Raw genomic sequence first — 16,308 nt, forward strand, 5'->3', positions numbered from 1 at the left:
TTCTTGGTATCACATGTTTTGCTTGTAAGTATGTATTACAGGTATAAAAGATCATGGCTCAATACAAAGAAGACACTTCAAGGAATCCTTCCAAGGTTTGTCAATCTCTAGGTATATCTTAGACTATACACCTTATAAAAACTCTCTTAATATAAAAGGTATGTTCATCTTATTTTTGTAATTTTCATTACATTACTAACATCGTTATGTCTAGTTGTCTTGAATCATAAATATTCTTGTCGAGGGTGATTCATCGCTAAGTAAATTTACCCTCCTTACATTCTTGATAGTTCTTACAGAACCCTAGACAGGTTCTCTGGAAACCCTAACTTAAGGGTATGCTAATGTTAATGTGTGAAACTCTAGCCTGCTTAGGGTTATTGGAAATGTTATTTCATGTTTTTGATGATAATGTCATGTTTGGGGTTTGGCATGATCATGAAAACCCTAACTTGTTAGGGTTGAATAATGTTGTCTGAAATTCTAAACCTTTAATGGTTTTGGTAATGTAGGGTTTGATTTGTTATGTTATGAAACCCTAGATCTTTAGGGTTTGGTTGGGTCTATAAGCAAAACCCTTGTTATGTAAGGTCCTAGGAATGAAACCCTAGGTATATGTCCATTGGTTGAATCCCTAGCCTAGTCTAGGTCAGTATATGTCTAATGTATTGTCTGACATATGATGTGCTTATTCCTGATAATGAATTCCTAGACATGTGTGCTTGACCTAATTATTAATGGTCATATGTCCTAGGGTTTCAAAACAAGCCCTAGTCAAAGTTTGATATTCTAAGATGATGATGTTTGGGAAATCTAGGGTTTTGCAACTAAACCCTAGTAGTAGTTAAATTCTCTAGTATGTGTGATATGACAATCTGGAATCTATGAATTTATATAGTGATTATTGAGATTGTGTAAATGATAAATCTAGGGTGTACATCAAACCCTAGTAGAAGCTAGTTATGTTGTTGATTAAGTTGTGATCATTGTTTAAGCTCATGTGTGAAATCTAGGATATGTATGAAATCCTAGTGAGGATTCTAACATATGAATTCTGATAATTGTTGGATGCATTACTTGCTTGAATTGTTTATAGGGTTTTTTATATGAAAGAACTTGTCATATCATTGAAAAAATATTGAAACCCTATATGAGTTTAATATTTTGAGCTATTGATGTGATTTAGGGTTTAACAAAACCTGGGCAAGAAGGTGAAGTATTGAAGTATAGTCTCTTGCTGATTATGTTTGTAAATTCTAATGCTTATGTTATTATGAGATTTTGAGATGATTAACCTCATGTTTCTATAGTTTTGGTTCTACTTGCTATCTAAGTTGTGCAGGTGCATCATCTTCAAGATGGTGAAGATGATCGTAAAATGTGGTAAGCATGAATCTAATAAGAACAATGGAAGCCATGAAAGATTCTCCAATTTCATAAGAAGAAGATGATCTCCCTAAGAGGGAGCCTGAATATAAGATATCTCCCTGAGATTAAGAGGGAGTCTAGATATAAGGAATCTCCTTGGTTGAGAGGGAGGGCATTTCATAGTTTTGATTGAATAATGCATTTTGGAGGATATGTTGTTGCATGTGAAGTAGGAAAGAAAAGTTGATTGAAGAATCTTCTATCAATGATTCGGTTGATAATCTTACTATGATAAATTGAGAAGTAACATCTAGAATGACCTCGGAGGTTTGTGTTTATTTCTGAACATGTGAAAGTATATTATTGATTGGGGTTGTGCTTGTACAGGTAAATCTCTCGAAGTTTTGATAACATGCTGGTTACCGATCAGTTTGATCGGGAGAGATTTGTTGTCCTTGATTTGCTAGATCAAGTAGTGTTGAGGCTTTGTGAGTGAAGCACTGCCTGGGAGGACATCTGGCCGACACTTTGTGTTGATGTCTAGATCCCGAAGTAGGATGGGTGGTGTTGGTCATAAAGTTATGACCTTAGATACACATCTAGATGTCTGGGCTGATGGTTAGCAAGTAAGCCTGATGGTATCTAGAGAGGCTGAAAGCTTTAGTCCATCTTAGTCCCACTCAGATAGATTACCCTGGTCAGGAATCTAGTTTGTGGCATTGTGGTGCCTAAATTGTTGAGAGACCAATGGATAGATTGCCTTGGTCAAGAATTTAGTCCATGGCATTGTGATGCCTAAACTTCTTTGTAGATGATGTGTTTTGAGATCTTCCATGTACCTCTATGGTTATATGTAAATATGAATATCTCCCTAGTTAAGAGGGAGTGTTGAAGAGTGTAACTAGGTCTAGTCTTCATAATTGTACTTGAAGTCAAAATGTAATATATTTGTCAAAAGAAAAGCAAAAAGAATTTTTATTATTATTGAACTGACTTGTTAAGGCATGGGTTTCATGCTTGGGTCAATTATCATAGCTAAAGCCTCCATTGTAGGCTTTAGGATCGTAAGGTAAAAAGACAAAGGTTAAGCCTCACTCTTCAACCATCTGTTCATTTTTTTTCTCTATTCTTTTGTTGTGTTTAGAGGAATTGACAACTGGGATGGGCTCATACTCGCGTGACACGGGGTCGATTCCAACTGCTACCACTAGAACCTTTAGGTGAACCCGTGCACACTCCCATGCATGACCCATATCATAATTCAGGGGATTTGAACCTCAAATCTCAAACTTGCACAACATCTTCATATCACGATGATTGCCAATTTAACTACATCCCTGGGGGCAACCATCTCTTATTTAAAATTAACAAAATGTCCTCTTTTATTTTTGCCTCTAGCTTTCTGCAATTTTTATTATCGTACATAGCTAGTAGTCCTTGGAAAAAAAGAGCTTAATTTTTTATCATAGCCAAGGAATTGATATATCTGGTTTTTGATTTTATTTTGCCACATTTTACACAAGTATATCTAGTTTATGTATGCAGATCTGCGGGAAAATATAGTTCAAAATAGGACAAGCAAAATTTTTGTATAGTAACCTCTCTAACTAGGTGACAAACATATAAATAATTAAGGATGGCAGGATGCCGTGATGGAGGAGTACAAGGAACATAGTGCCAATGCCAAAGGGGATGTTAGTAGTTATATCCAAGTGGTTCTATAAGATCAAGCATGCAATGGATGACAACATTAAAAAGTTCAAGGCGAGGTTCATGGCAAGAGGGTCCTTCTAGAAAGAGAAAGAGAACTATGAAGAGACATTTGCTCCAGTCACCAAGTACACTTCCATTAGAGTAGTGATGTCCTTAGTTACATTTATGAGATGGAGGAAATATTAGATGGATGTAAAGACAACTTTCCTTAATGGGATCATTAAGGAAGAAGTGTACATAGAGTAGCGTTAGGGCTTTGGGGTAAATGGGTAAGAGTCCCATGGTATTTCACCAAAAGTGAAGCAGATCCCAACTTATATTATATATTTTATGGGAGTGAATTGCTCATTTTGGTGTTATATGTAAATGACTTGTTTCTTATAGGTGTAGAGAAGCTCATTGCAGGGTGCAAATCAAACATGGTCATTTAGTTTGATATGGAGGACATTGATATGATGCATTACTTCTTGAGGTTGGAGGTTTGACAAAAACTAGGGGATATTTCTCCTAGGTATAAATGATATGTAGTGGAGATCCTTGAGAGGTTTTGGATGGAGGACCACAAACCTATGGCCACACCTTGGCCACTAATCTAAAGAAGGTGACAATGCCAGATTCAAAGTTGGTGGATCTCAAGTTGTATAGGTAGTTGATAAGTTCCTTGATGTATTTAGTTAATACTAGACCAGATAAATGTTTTGCTTGAACACCTTGACTCGATTCATGGTGGAACCTAGGTAGGAGCATTGTGTAGCAGCAAAACATGTATGAGCATAATGGAGTATGGTTTGAAATATCTTGGAGATGGTGAAGTAAAGTTGCAAGGGTATTTAGATTTATATTGGGTAGGTAGTGCAATAGATAGGAAGAGCACCCAACGTGTTGCGTTTAGTTGTATCAATGATGATATCCTAGTTCAACAAGAAGCATACTTCCATGGCACTTAGCTTAGCAGAGGTAGAATATTTGCCAACCAATACTTATAGTTGTGAGCCCATTTGGCTTTGCAAGTTATTTGCAAGATAGCTTGATCAGGAGTTGGACTTGCTAATCCCTTGAAAATGGAGGGTTAAGAGCTAGCCAGTTTTCTTTAGGCTGGCGTTTAAGGTCAACTTTCATAGTTTGTTGTTAGGATTCTTTTCCACACAACATAGATATGGCTCTCCTGGAGGTTAGATATAGAATTTTTTAGTGATTTGAGCTCATTTGAAAGTTACAGACATTTCACAAGGACTTTCATTAGTTTTGGACATTGTTGCTATTTTTAGTAGTTGGAGTTTGAAGGCTTGCATGTCAAAGGTGATTGCATATTTGAGATCCTTGCAAACTCACAATACCAATGAGCTATTTTGGGCCAACATGCGAGACACTGCTTTTTTTAGCAGTTGGGGTCCTAGGGCTTGCATGGTGATTTTGAGCACATATTCGAGTTTCTTGTAGAAAATCAAATCCGATGAACACGATTTCATTGACATGTGATATCTTTCTATTTTTAGCAGTGGCTATATTTAGGCATACTATATCTCGCGGGAATTGCTTATCAGTTTAAGATGTTTTCATCTTCTATTTTTAGTGGGGTTGCTATTTTTTGGCATGTCTATTTATAGTAGGTGGTTGCCATGCAGGGTGACAATTAGCAATAATTGCATGTGCTACATGTTAGTAACATGGCGGTGATGTAGCAAATGCACCATCTCATCTTAGGATGCCTTGTTGGACTGGAGTTCACTCCACCTTCCTCATGTTGTGTTGTCTACAGTTCAGTTCAGTTTAGTGCACATGAGCTTACATGAGGTTGCCTTGTTGGACTTGAGTGAGTTATCCTTAGTTAAGTGGTGAGAATGCATGGCTCTTGTCCACTTCACTCTGCCTTGCTCAAAGCGCATGAAGGAGTTGAACTAGAGCACATGGCTTTCTCTCTCTCTCTCTTCATGCTGTTCCACTAGAGAGAGTGCATGAAGAACTCAAGGAGAATGCACAAGTTTAGCTCCATTTCACCTCTCTTGACTTCACTTCTAACAAGGCACATGGAAGAGTTCAATTTGGACTTTTTTGAGTTCACTCCACTCCTTACTTTTAACAAGGTGCATGAGACCTCATTCACTTCACCCCACTTCATCATGAGTTAACCAAGGAGTGTTGCATGAGGTTGGTGTCTCCTTTAGGTGGAGAGTTCCATAAAGTGAGGTCCAGTGGCCATGTTTTATGATTTATCAGAGCTTTCTTGAGAGTAGTCAGTAGAGCTTCATTTCCATTACTCTCCTTTTTTCCCTATCTATTACTTTATGCAGAGCATTTTATCACAATATATCTTGTATTTTGTCTCTATGATGCAACTAATCTCTTGGTGAATATAAAGATAGAGTTTTAACATGCTTTTCTTCTAGCTTCTAGGCTCATGGATACAATATTTCATGTTCTGTATGGTGATATAGATCGTGTTGCCTCTAATTTGATTTTATCAATCACTTAGAGTGCACTCTCCTCTTCTTTCATATTTTTGCTAATAATTGATTAAAATTCTTAAATTTATTTCAAATTAATCACTCATTTTTATCCTTGGATCCCTGATTACATGTCAAGGATCCATATTATGTGCTGATTTATCTTATTGATTTGCAGTTTTTTAGATGATTTTCAGCACATGACAAACTAGGGACCCTCCTTGAGATTGGAAAAGCACCAATCCGAACAGAGAGGCAATTAGTTAGTGACCTCTGTGTTGATTGCTTATTAGTTATCACTTCATTTTGTTGCTACAAGTCTTGGAGTCAACGCTTTCCTTTGGTGCAGATTTATGTGCCAATGTGACCCAACAACCATTTACTGTGATAAATCAGAGTTGTATCCACTTTTTAATAATTTAGTGTTTCATGACAAGCCCATGCACATAGAGTCAAATATCATTTCATATGAGATAAGATTTAGAAGGGAGCAGTGAAGCTCCAGTGTATTCCCACAAATCACCAGGTAGTTGAAATTTTGAGGAAGCCCTTAGCAAAAGGGAAATTTGAAGCATTTAGAGATGAACTTGGATTGGTGCAGAATTCCTTCCTTGCCGAGGAGTGTTGAGAAATGTAGCTCAAGCAGGAATTTCTTGCACAAGTTGTGTGAATGTGTAGGAAGTGGTTCAAGACATTTAATTAGTGATTGCTTAAGAAAAGTGGGAAATAATTATATCTTGTAATATCACTTTGAGAATGAAAGTAAAATGGAAGTCTAATGTTGTAAAGTCATCTATTTTTAAGAACCTAAATAAAATGTTTTAGAAGTTCTAAAACATTAATGACTTAGATTAAATTTTAATCTGAATCATACATCTAAAGTCAATAAAATGTTTTAAAAGTTCTAAAACATTAATGACTTAGATTAAATTTTAATCTGAATTATACATCTCAATATTGAGATAGGTGGCAGCTAGAATTGAATTGAGGAGATTGGTTATCTTCTCACAAAGCATAAATAGGACAAGATACGAGAGGTCAATTACACATACACGGGAAGACAAAAAGAGAGATGGAAGAGGGCAGAGTTCATTCAAGGAGAAAATAGAAGTAGATTGTTGAAGGAACCAGTAAAAGCAATAGGCCATATGGGCTGTATCACTGCTATAGTGGTAATTTTAGAAGGTACTGAAAGTGTAAGGAGATTTTTGGGAGCATTCCCATTCTTGGGTGGCCATTTCAAGCCTTGTTTGCAGAATGTACCCTATACATGGGAGCTTCTATGTGCTTTTGGTTCAAAAATATTGGAAAAAGCATCCAATATTTGGACTTCTTGTTGTGATGTAAAACATGGTGGTTTGACGGCTTTCAATTTTTTCTCTGGACAGCATGACTTTCTATCTCACCATTGTATAGGAGTGGCTTCTTTCTTCCCCATGTTTTTGGAGTTGTTCCTTGAGTTCTCCGAGAGAAAAGCTGGTTCCAATTTTTCCTCCCTTATACTAATATACAAGTTCACAAACTATCACGTTTTTAGATGAAGCCATAACTTCCATTGTGAAGAGAAAGTTCAGTCACGAGGAGGAGAATACACAGAGGACAATCTCTGGTGGCTCAAATGAGTATATTGGCAGTGAATGCTTTTTAAGTTTCAACAACACACACACACACAAATTATCACAATCTGCGCCTTAAAGACAATCTCTGGTGGCTTAAATGCGTATATTGGCAGTGAATGCTTTTTAAGTTTCAGCAACACACACACACACAAATTCTCACAATCTGCGCCTTGAATGCCATGGCATGAAAGGAGAAAATTCAATCATGAGGAGGAGAATACGCAGATGACAATCTCTAGTGGCTCAAATGAGTATATTGGTAGTGAATGCTTTTTAAGTTTCAACGACAGACACACGCACACACAAATTCTCACAATCTGCAGCTAGAATGCCATGGGATGAAAGAATCTGTCATCGTTGTGACACTAAGAGGTTTGAAGATGAAAAATACTCTATTAGTGTTATGTTTATAACCAAGAGTAGATCACAATTTCAAAATATTTTTCACAATATTGACTTTCTTAACTTTCGAAATCATCAAAACTGTGGCGAGCTTGGAATGCTTCTCTTAATGCTTTTCAATCACAAAAATAAATTAAAAAAATTCCAGATAATCACTTACCTTTATTAAGGTCCATTAGACTAATTCTGGTCTCAATGGATGTTAATCATCATCCATAACTTTTAATTTATGGGGGGACCTGAATTAATAAATTGACAGTGAATGTTTTTTAAATTTAAACTATACATACTATTTAGGTTTGCTTACTCCCTTTGTCCATAACTTTTATATAACTATAAAAATAATAGTTATCTTTATTTGAATTTAGGCTTCTGTGATCTATATCTTGATTTCTGAGAAATTTTTCGGTCATAATCACATCAAAACTCATTTGTCGATGCGTTTTGAACTATCCAATGTGGTTCATTGTCGGAACAAGATGGAGAATTAGATCATGGCATCGGATTAAATAGAGAGTTTGATGAAGAGACAGTTCATTCCAACAGCTAGAATGTAACGGTTAATTTTGACTGGACAAAATATTAATTAATAAGTGATATTTTAATAAATTAAATCATAACAATAAAAACAAAAATAAGAAAAAAATAAAAATAAAATTAAAATGAAATAGAGAGAGGGAAGAAGAATCAATTAATTCCAACCGCTAGAATAGTAGAATGTAATGGTTAATTTTGACTTGAAATATTTATTAATAAGTGATACTTTAAAAAATTAAATCATAAAAATAAAAATATAAAAATTAAAAAAATTGTAAATAAAATTAAATGAACTAAAAACAAAAAAGGGGATCAACCAAAGGGTCAAAGTTAACTAACAAAGAATCAAGGGAATAAATGAGGATGAGAATTAACAACTAACCAAAGGGGAGAAATTAACATAAATACCAACTAGTTCTTTAACTAGAGGTGACCAAAACAAGAAAAATGAAATTAAATAACTCAAGGTTTAAATAAATAAAAAAAAAAATAAAAAAAAATAGAAATAGAAATAGAAATCGATACCTACATAAATAAATGAAAGAATCAATGAAAATGAAATAAAAATACTAAGAGGAAAGAGTAGGGACCCATCAACTGCTAATTTTCTAGTCATCATCCTTGTTTAGATTACTTGGCTTGCTTTCAATCTCTATGGCCTCCCTAAACTTTCGGTGATGAAAATGATCAATCCTTGCAATGACCTGAGCCTCTTCAATGTGGATGTGACGTTGTCTTTTCCGCATGCTCTGCCAAAGCTGAGGAGCGGGTCTTCCCATGTTTGATGTCGGCTGCGTACTCATGAATCGTGTGATTTATTGAGCGACCAGTTTCACCAATGTAGGGTGTACCACAAGAACATGGGATAACATAAACCTTTTTCATATCCTTGGGGTCCATTGGGTCTTTTATAGATTTTCCTGCTCAAAAGATGGGTGTTCTCAAAACTTTAGCTTCTCGTGCATTGAGAATGACGAAAACCACCTTACTAATGAGAAACCACATCTCCTTAATGTTTTCAATAATAATGGATATAGTAGGCACCAAGGTCTTAAAGATTTCCTTAAATATAGCAAAGATTCTATGTTGAAAAAAGACCCCAAAGATCAGATTTCAGGGGTGCATCTTCCTTTTATCTAAGGGACCACAGACAGGATTGCGAGGATCTTGAAGAAACATAAGGTTCCCTCAACCTTTAGGCCCCTAAACACTATTCAAAGCTCTTTATAATCTGTAAAAGACCCAGTGGACCCAAAGGATATGAAAGGTGTTTATGTTATCCCATGTTTTTGCGGAACACCCTACATTGGTGAAATTGGCCGCTCAATAAATCAAAGGATTCATGAGCACACAATCGACATCAGGCATGGGAGGACCCGTTCTTCAACTTTGGCAGAACATGTGGAAAAGACAAAACATCACATCTGCATTGAAGAGGCCCGGGTCATTGCAAGGATTGATCATTTTCATCACCGAAAGTTTAGGGAGGTCATAGAGATTGAAAGGAGACCAAGTAATCTAAACAAGGATGATGGCTGGAAAATTAGCAGTTGTTGGGTCCTTGCCCTTTCCTCTTAGCATTTTTATTTCATTTTCATTGATTCTTTCATTTATTTATGTAGGTATCGATTTTTATTTGGTTATTATTATTATTATTATTATTATTTTTATTTCATTTTTCTCCTTTTGATCTCCACTAGTTAAAGAACTGGTTGGTATTTATATTGATTTTTCCCATTTGGTTAGTTGTTAATTCCCATCCTCATTTATTCCCTTGATTCTTTGTTAGTTAACTTTGATCCTTCAGTTGATCCCCCTTTTTGTTTTTAGTTAATTTAATTTAATTTACTCTATTTTTTGTATTTTTATATTTATGATTTAATTTATTAAAATATCTCTTATTAATAAATATTTTAAGTCAAAATTAACCATTACATTTCGAGTTGTCTTTAGTGAGATTTTTTGGAAGCTTTTTCGGTGGGTTTTTCCGGTCTAATTTTTCTAAAATCCGGCAGGAATTTATTGAAATCACAAGCTTGATGGGTAACCCCTGCACAATTGAAGTGCCCTAGGGGTTTTCAGGGTGTTGAATCCATACATACAGTAAAAAAATTAGTTTAAATAACACAAATCAAGATTTCACCTCAAAATTTTCTGCCAGATTCCAACACCGGAAAGTCCAAAAAGTTGCACTAAAGACAACTCCATTACATTCTAGCTGTTGGAATTAATTCTCTTCTTCCCTTTCTCTATTTAATTTTTATTTTGAACTTTAATTTTATGATTTAATTTATTAAAATATCACTTATTAATTAATATTTTGTCCAGTCACCCCGGATGCGGGTGACAGTTTGACATGCAGCAACGAGCCACATGACAGCCATGGGCTGCCACGTGATAGCCCTTCGTCCTTAAATGCTCATAGCCGCCGGTTCCCATCAACCTATGCGGACTCTGTGCTAACTTAATGGCGTTGGGGGAGAGTGCTGTTAGCATGCAGGAGGTTTTAATGGCAGGTCTTTTCATTGGTAATGAGGGGCGGTTTAAGAAGGGAGGATGCCTGGAGACGGGAGATTATCATGGTTATAGGCTCAGGCAGAGGGATAATCCTCAATGCGCGGAGCAGAGGTTGGAATGTTGGGCAGCGAACCAGAATTTGGACGAGCTCCTCGCACTGGTACACTGCCTTTATAAGCTTATCTTTGTCAAGAGGCCGCTTCATCGTCGGACGTCGTCTGGCGGGGAAGGGCAAAAACGTTTGCTGGTGGTCATGGTGCGGGAGAGAATGCCTTGTCGCAGAGGAACTTGGCGTGGAGAATCCTCTCGCCCTCCAGCTGCTGACACGCACCATCACTGTTGCTGTTGCTATTGTCACCGGCGGATGGGAGCCAATCCTATCCAGCCCTGTCAATCTATGGAAGTCGGAGGCTCGAGCAGTGGGGAGCAAAAGCTACCTGCTTTTGGCTCTGTTATTTTTTCTTTGGGCAGGTCTGAGGACAATCCAGGCCTTAACGCCCACATCTCGGTGCTGTTCACTCGAACTGAGGAGGAGCATGCTGAAGACTCCTCTCTGGTCATGGCGGAGGACAATGCTGTGCTTGACAAAGGCAAACTCCCCATGGAGGTGCCGTCTTCTGAGGAGGAAGGGTCGGCAACCAGTCAAGGGAAACTGCCTCAGGCGGAGTCAGAGAAAGAGGAAAGCAATTCGGACCGCTCTATGGCCTCAGCCCCGCCTCAAGTTATGGAGAAGGCGGATTCGGTGCATAACCTGGCAGCAATGGATGTGGAGTCGGAGGAATAACTTCGGAGGGTGGTTCTGTGTTTTGGTCTTCTGCACTCTTGTCGAGCTTCGGGGTAAGCATAATTGCGTTTTTTTCTGTGTCACACAGAGGACAGTGTTTATGTTATGTCTGGATCAGTTTGCGGTTTATACTATGGCAGTGGGGACATATACTACTATGGGGCGCAACTCCTGTGGGATTGCATAGTTTTTTTTTCTGTAAGTTCCAGTTTTTTTGTCTTAACGTTTCATAGTTGGATTGGGCCGGAGGTCAGTTTTGGTTCGCCCCTGCGTGGGTTGTTTTGTGAAAGTCTTAGTATTCTGTTGCAACATCTTAAGGCCCAACAGGGCAGTTGTAAATGTTTGAAAATGCACCCAAGTGCCGCAGTTAGCCTTGGGCTGCCAGACACCTTGCTTGTATAGTTTTTATGTACATATTAATACAATAGTAGTTAAGTTTGCCGAGAAAAAAAAAATATTTTGTCCAGTCAAAATTAACCATTACATTCTAGCTGTTGAAATGAATTGTCTCTTCATCAAAATCTCTCTATTTAATCCAATGCCATCATCTGATTCTCCATCTTGTACTGGCGATTACGTTGGATGGTTTGAAACGCTTAGACAAATGAGTTTTGATATAAGTTTTATTATTTTGTATAAGATATATTACATATTAGTAGAGCTTTTATTATATATATATAATTTAAACACATATTATATATTTATGATTTTTATATTAATTTAAAAAATTTAATATATATATATATATATATATATATATATTATTGACATTTCCTGTAAATTTAGGTGAACTTCTAGCCATACTAGATACTCATATACCCGCTCCCAACCTTCCGACATTGGAAACTCGTTCAACATTGCTTCACAGTAATAGAATGATCTATAGACGACTCAGACTAGACACAGATTGGGGAGCTCTTGCATTTCAGCTCTGTTTTCGATCTGGCCAGCTCTGTTTCTTCTATGGCGTCACTTGTTTTCCTTTTGACTGTCTTAACCTTCAGGATGTACTTTAATATAGATGGGCTTATCCATTATGGATCTTCTTCCATTCTGCCATGATAGTATTGTTTCTATTTTATTTGTTTACTTTATTTTTACTTTCGGGAGGAGATGCCCGAGGCACTCCACATTTCATTTCATTTCATTTGTTTGCTGTATTTTCGAGTCATATTAACCTATTTTGGTCATCAGTAGACATTCATAATTTCTTTCTTTCTTTACCAAGAGAAGGAATATTTAGAGTTTTGCTTTTGAAATTTAATCATATAAAAGATTCCATTAGTGTTCAACAAAAGCGTGCTATGACCTGCCTACTATTTTAGAACAGTTTAAGTTAGTTTGCCATTTCCATTGAAGTCCATAAAATTTCAAGGTGATGTCTTGAATTAATCAAGCTGTATCCTCAAAACACTGACATGTTAATTGCAATAACACTAGCAGTTCTATTATAAAATTGAAGTCACTATTCATGACTACTTTGGTAGAGGAGATGTTTAAATTTGTCTTTGTTGAAATCCCTGTCCAAGCATCCGCTATGTCTTTTGAGAGGGACACAGAAGCAAATTACGCAAGGAAAACCATGTCTCAATTTTGAACAATATCTGTGGCTGCTTAATATTCCACTTCCTATTGAGTAAAAGTAATCAACTTATCTCATTTTTAATCCAATAGAGTAAGAAGACAGCAATTTGTGCCTATTAACTTACATGTAATTATTAATTTCCCCTTATATATGTATCTAGCATTCCTTTGTTGATATATATTGGTAATATACCCAAATTTTTATTCAGGTTTGATGACAATAGATCTATTGCAATTTGCTCATCTCGACGCTTTCTTTCAGAAATTACAGCAATGCGGTAGCTTTTCTCTCTGGGGAGTTACGTAAGAAACGCAAATTGGAAGAGCAGCTGAACTTACCGTTAGCAAAACAGAAGTTTAGATTGAATACAGGTAATTCTGAGGGTGAAAGCCTTTTGTTTGGTTGTTGTACTAATAAAGATAGAGATGTACAAAGAAGTTTCTATTGTGTTAAGCAGTTTGGACAAGGTGGTATGGTGGATCCAGCTGTCATGAATGTCAGCAATGTTTTGACATTTAACAGTGTGAAATTAGATATGTATGTCGATGTTCAATTATGTGAGTATATTGGTGGCAATGTTGCCAGGAAAATCGAAGCTGAAGATGTTGTCATTACAAGTTTTTTCTGCGATGTGAAATCTAGCAAATATTTAGTGTAGTCTGGTTTGCTCTCTGCAGACGAAACATCTTCAGCTTGTCCAACTGCGAATTCTTGCATTTCTGAATATTCCAAACATACACATTGTGAAACTTCCTGTATTCCCAATCAAGCTTGTGTTCTTCCAGGCAATCAATCTTGTCATCCTCCAGGCAGCCATTCATACAGTTTGGCAGGCCATTCAACTACATTTGGTGTTGGACGTGATCATTCTCAAGGTTCACCACATTATTTAGATTGCCAAGCAAATGAGAAAATTACATCAGATGACTCGGACTGTCTTTGTGGAAGTTTAGAAGAGTTCATTTTTGAAAAAGAGAATTCACATAGTCATCGATCTTTTCCGAAAAATAATCAGTTTAATAGATTCTCCAGCAGAAAAAGTGCAGTACAAGTAAATGAATGTCATGCAGCGGGTTTACTTGAAAAAGATGGCACTGGAACAGATTCTGGAGAATCTACAGTCTCAGCCTACAAGCCTTCCATAGTGAAGAGGCACAAAGCTATAAAAGCATTGGAATTTGGTTCTGGAAGTACAAGTGATAAACATGGAGGTTGCCCAAGGGAACATGCACAATTGGCAGTGTTAGGTGACAAACATTCCTCAATTGGAACTTGCACCGGGCGAAATGCTTCAGTTTGCAATCCAGAAAACACTATTGCTCAATATGGAAGCACCAAGGCTGCAATCACATACACAGACATTTATGAAGAACTAGATGCTAATAGAGAAGCCGATTTCGAAAGTTCGACTCTAGACACAGATATAATGCCTGACACAGGTGAGACATTACCATTATTTGTTCTCTCATCTGGGCGTGTAACTCAGAACCAAGGTAAAAGACTCTTATTCTTATTTGGGGATATTCATATAAGTTGCAAGTTGAAGTGCTTTTGAATCCCACTGCAGCAATTGTCCTTCATTTAGTATTATTGCCAATTGGTTATTGTGCTTAAAACTTTGATGGTAACCACAGATATTCTTATCTTTTGCAGATGCACACACGGGTTCAAGACCCCCAACCATTGATAAAGACTTTGAACAGTACTTTTCCTCTTTAATGCTCTGACCATCCTTTTGAAGTTATTTGTACTACGGAACAAGATTGTCCATGTGTACAGTTTTTTTCATAAATGTGTACATAGAAGGGGTTTCCCTGTCACTCGTGCCTGTTTTTTAAATCACAAGAGAAATGATTTCTGGAGCAGAGTAATGATTTAGCATGTAGAAGGATATGAGATGGCATGGTTTATGGGTAATGTTCTGGAAATAATTTTCATCTCAAAGTTGACATTCACCTACACAAAGGTATGGAGTGCATTCTGAGTATCATATAATCTCCTTTGGATTATGTTAGATGCATTGTTTTTGAATGTGCTTTTGCTTTCTGGCCATGAGCAACTGTCAGAAAGTATTTTTCTTGATTTAAATAATTAATCTGCTTTTGAGGAGTCATAGCAAGGGAATAACATAGTGATTGCGCTGAGTAGTTTACTTTGTGATGCTTAGCACATCTGAGAACTCTCTGCAACATGAACGTTGCAGTTTGGATCGAGTATTTTACAAATACACTACAATCTATTTCCCAAGCAAACCTGTATGGGTCTTATTTTGCATATAAAATATAGGTAGCATAGATGTGAACGCTCTTCCATCCATGTGAATTTGATATTATTTCTTTGCCATGAGAGTGCATGTAATAATTTTAGTAGCATGCTTATAGCCATATATTGTGCTCTGTAGAGTGGGGTTTGTTAATAGGGATTGAATGACGTGTGTTTGCTGACCAGCAAATATACCACACCGGATGGGCAAAATTGTTCTAGTCTCCAATAGAGAAAATATGCCGGGCATTAGGTTTTGAGACTCCTTGATTCTATATATTGCTAGAAGGCTAAATAGCCTAAGTATTTATATGCTTGAATTAATTTACTAATTTAATTGCATCCGATCTCTTTCAAGTTCTGCATGCAATGTTCTAAAGCTGTATCAATCTGAAATAGGTAATACCTGCTGCAAAGATTCAGACTGCATGTGTGTTCTCTGCACATAAGTACAATGCCTGTTTCACATTTTAATCCAGAGCTCACGTTCTTTCAATGCAGATGCTGTTGGGTTAACTTTACTTGGCCCAGAAACATCTGCTAGCTGAACTTGGGGTCCTATTTTTTCATTCTTTTCAAGATACATAACCCTCACAATCATAATTTTAAAAACTGGAACCGGGTTTCAAACCGGCCGCCTATCTAACCGTGATTCGAACCGGAACCAGATCAAACCGGATCGAACTGGATTCAATAAACCGGAATTGGAAAAAATACATAAAATAATTAATTTTAATGAAAAAAAATATTTTTAAGATTACAAACCATGATTCCAAACCATTGGAGATAAAATATGAAAAGTCTTCTCATCTATATACCATGTGAGGTTGTATATATCAAAATCGCACCTAGTGCAATACATATCAATGATATCATTGACAAAATACATAACCAGTGAGGCTCTAAATGGCCTCTAGAGTCCCAAAACAATGCTACAATGAGGCTCTAAATGGCTTTGAGTCCAAAAACAATGCTACAACTCAAGCTACTGGGCCACTAGACTACTACAAATCACTGATCGACATGATCAGTCATCAAACTCATCACCATTACTAAACACGGGTCATCACCAGGAGC

General features: G+C 36.7%; 1 protein-coding gene across 3 annotated transcripts in view; it reads left to right on the forward strand.

Annotated features, from left to right (window-relative positions):
* Positions 1-14,997, forward strand: part of LOC149156549 (uncharacterized) — a 37,552-nt gene extending 22,555 nt beyond the window's left edge. The window contains exons 2-4 of one of the 3 annotated variants that reach the window (XM_089438277.1): positions 13,240-13,340; positions 13,647-14,462; positions 14,623-14,997. In XM_089438277.1, the coding sequence (XP_089294403.1) occupies positions 13,240-13,340; positions 13,647-14,462; positions 14,623-14,696 (991 nt within the window). In that variant the 3' untranslated portion in view covers positions 14,697-14,997. Of the gene's footprint in view, positions 1-13,230; positions 13,341-13,646; positions 14,463-14,622 lie in introns of all 3 variants that reach the window. The other 2 variants (XM_089438278.1, XM_089438276.1) reach the window with 2 other exon arrangements.
* The last annotated feature ends 1,311 nt before the right edge of the window (positions 14,998-16,308 follow it).

This window comes from Pinus tabuliformis, chromosome 9 (genome assembly GCF_031772625.1).
Source record: "Pinus tabuliformis cultivar Carrire ecotype Pingquan chromosome 9, CPIR1, whole genome shotgun sequence".
NCBI classification, from domain to species: domain Eukaryota; kingdom Viridiplantae; phylum Streptophyta; class Pinopsida; order Pinales; family Pinaceae; genus Pinus; species Pinus tabuliformis.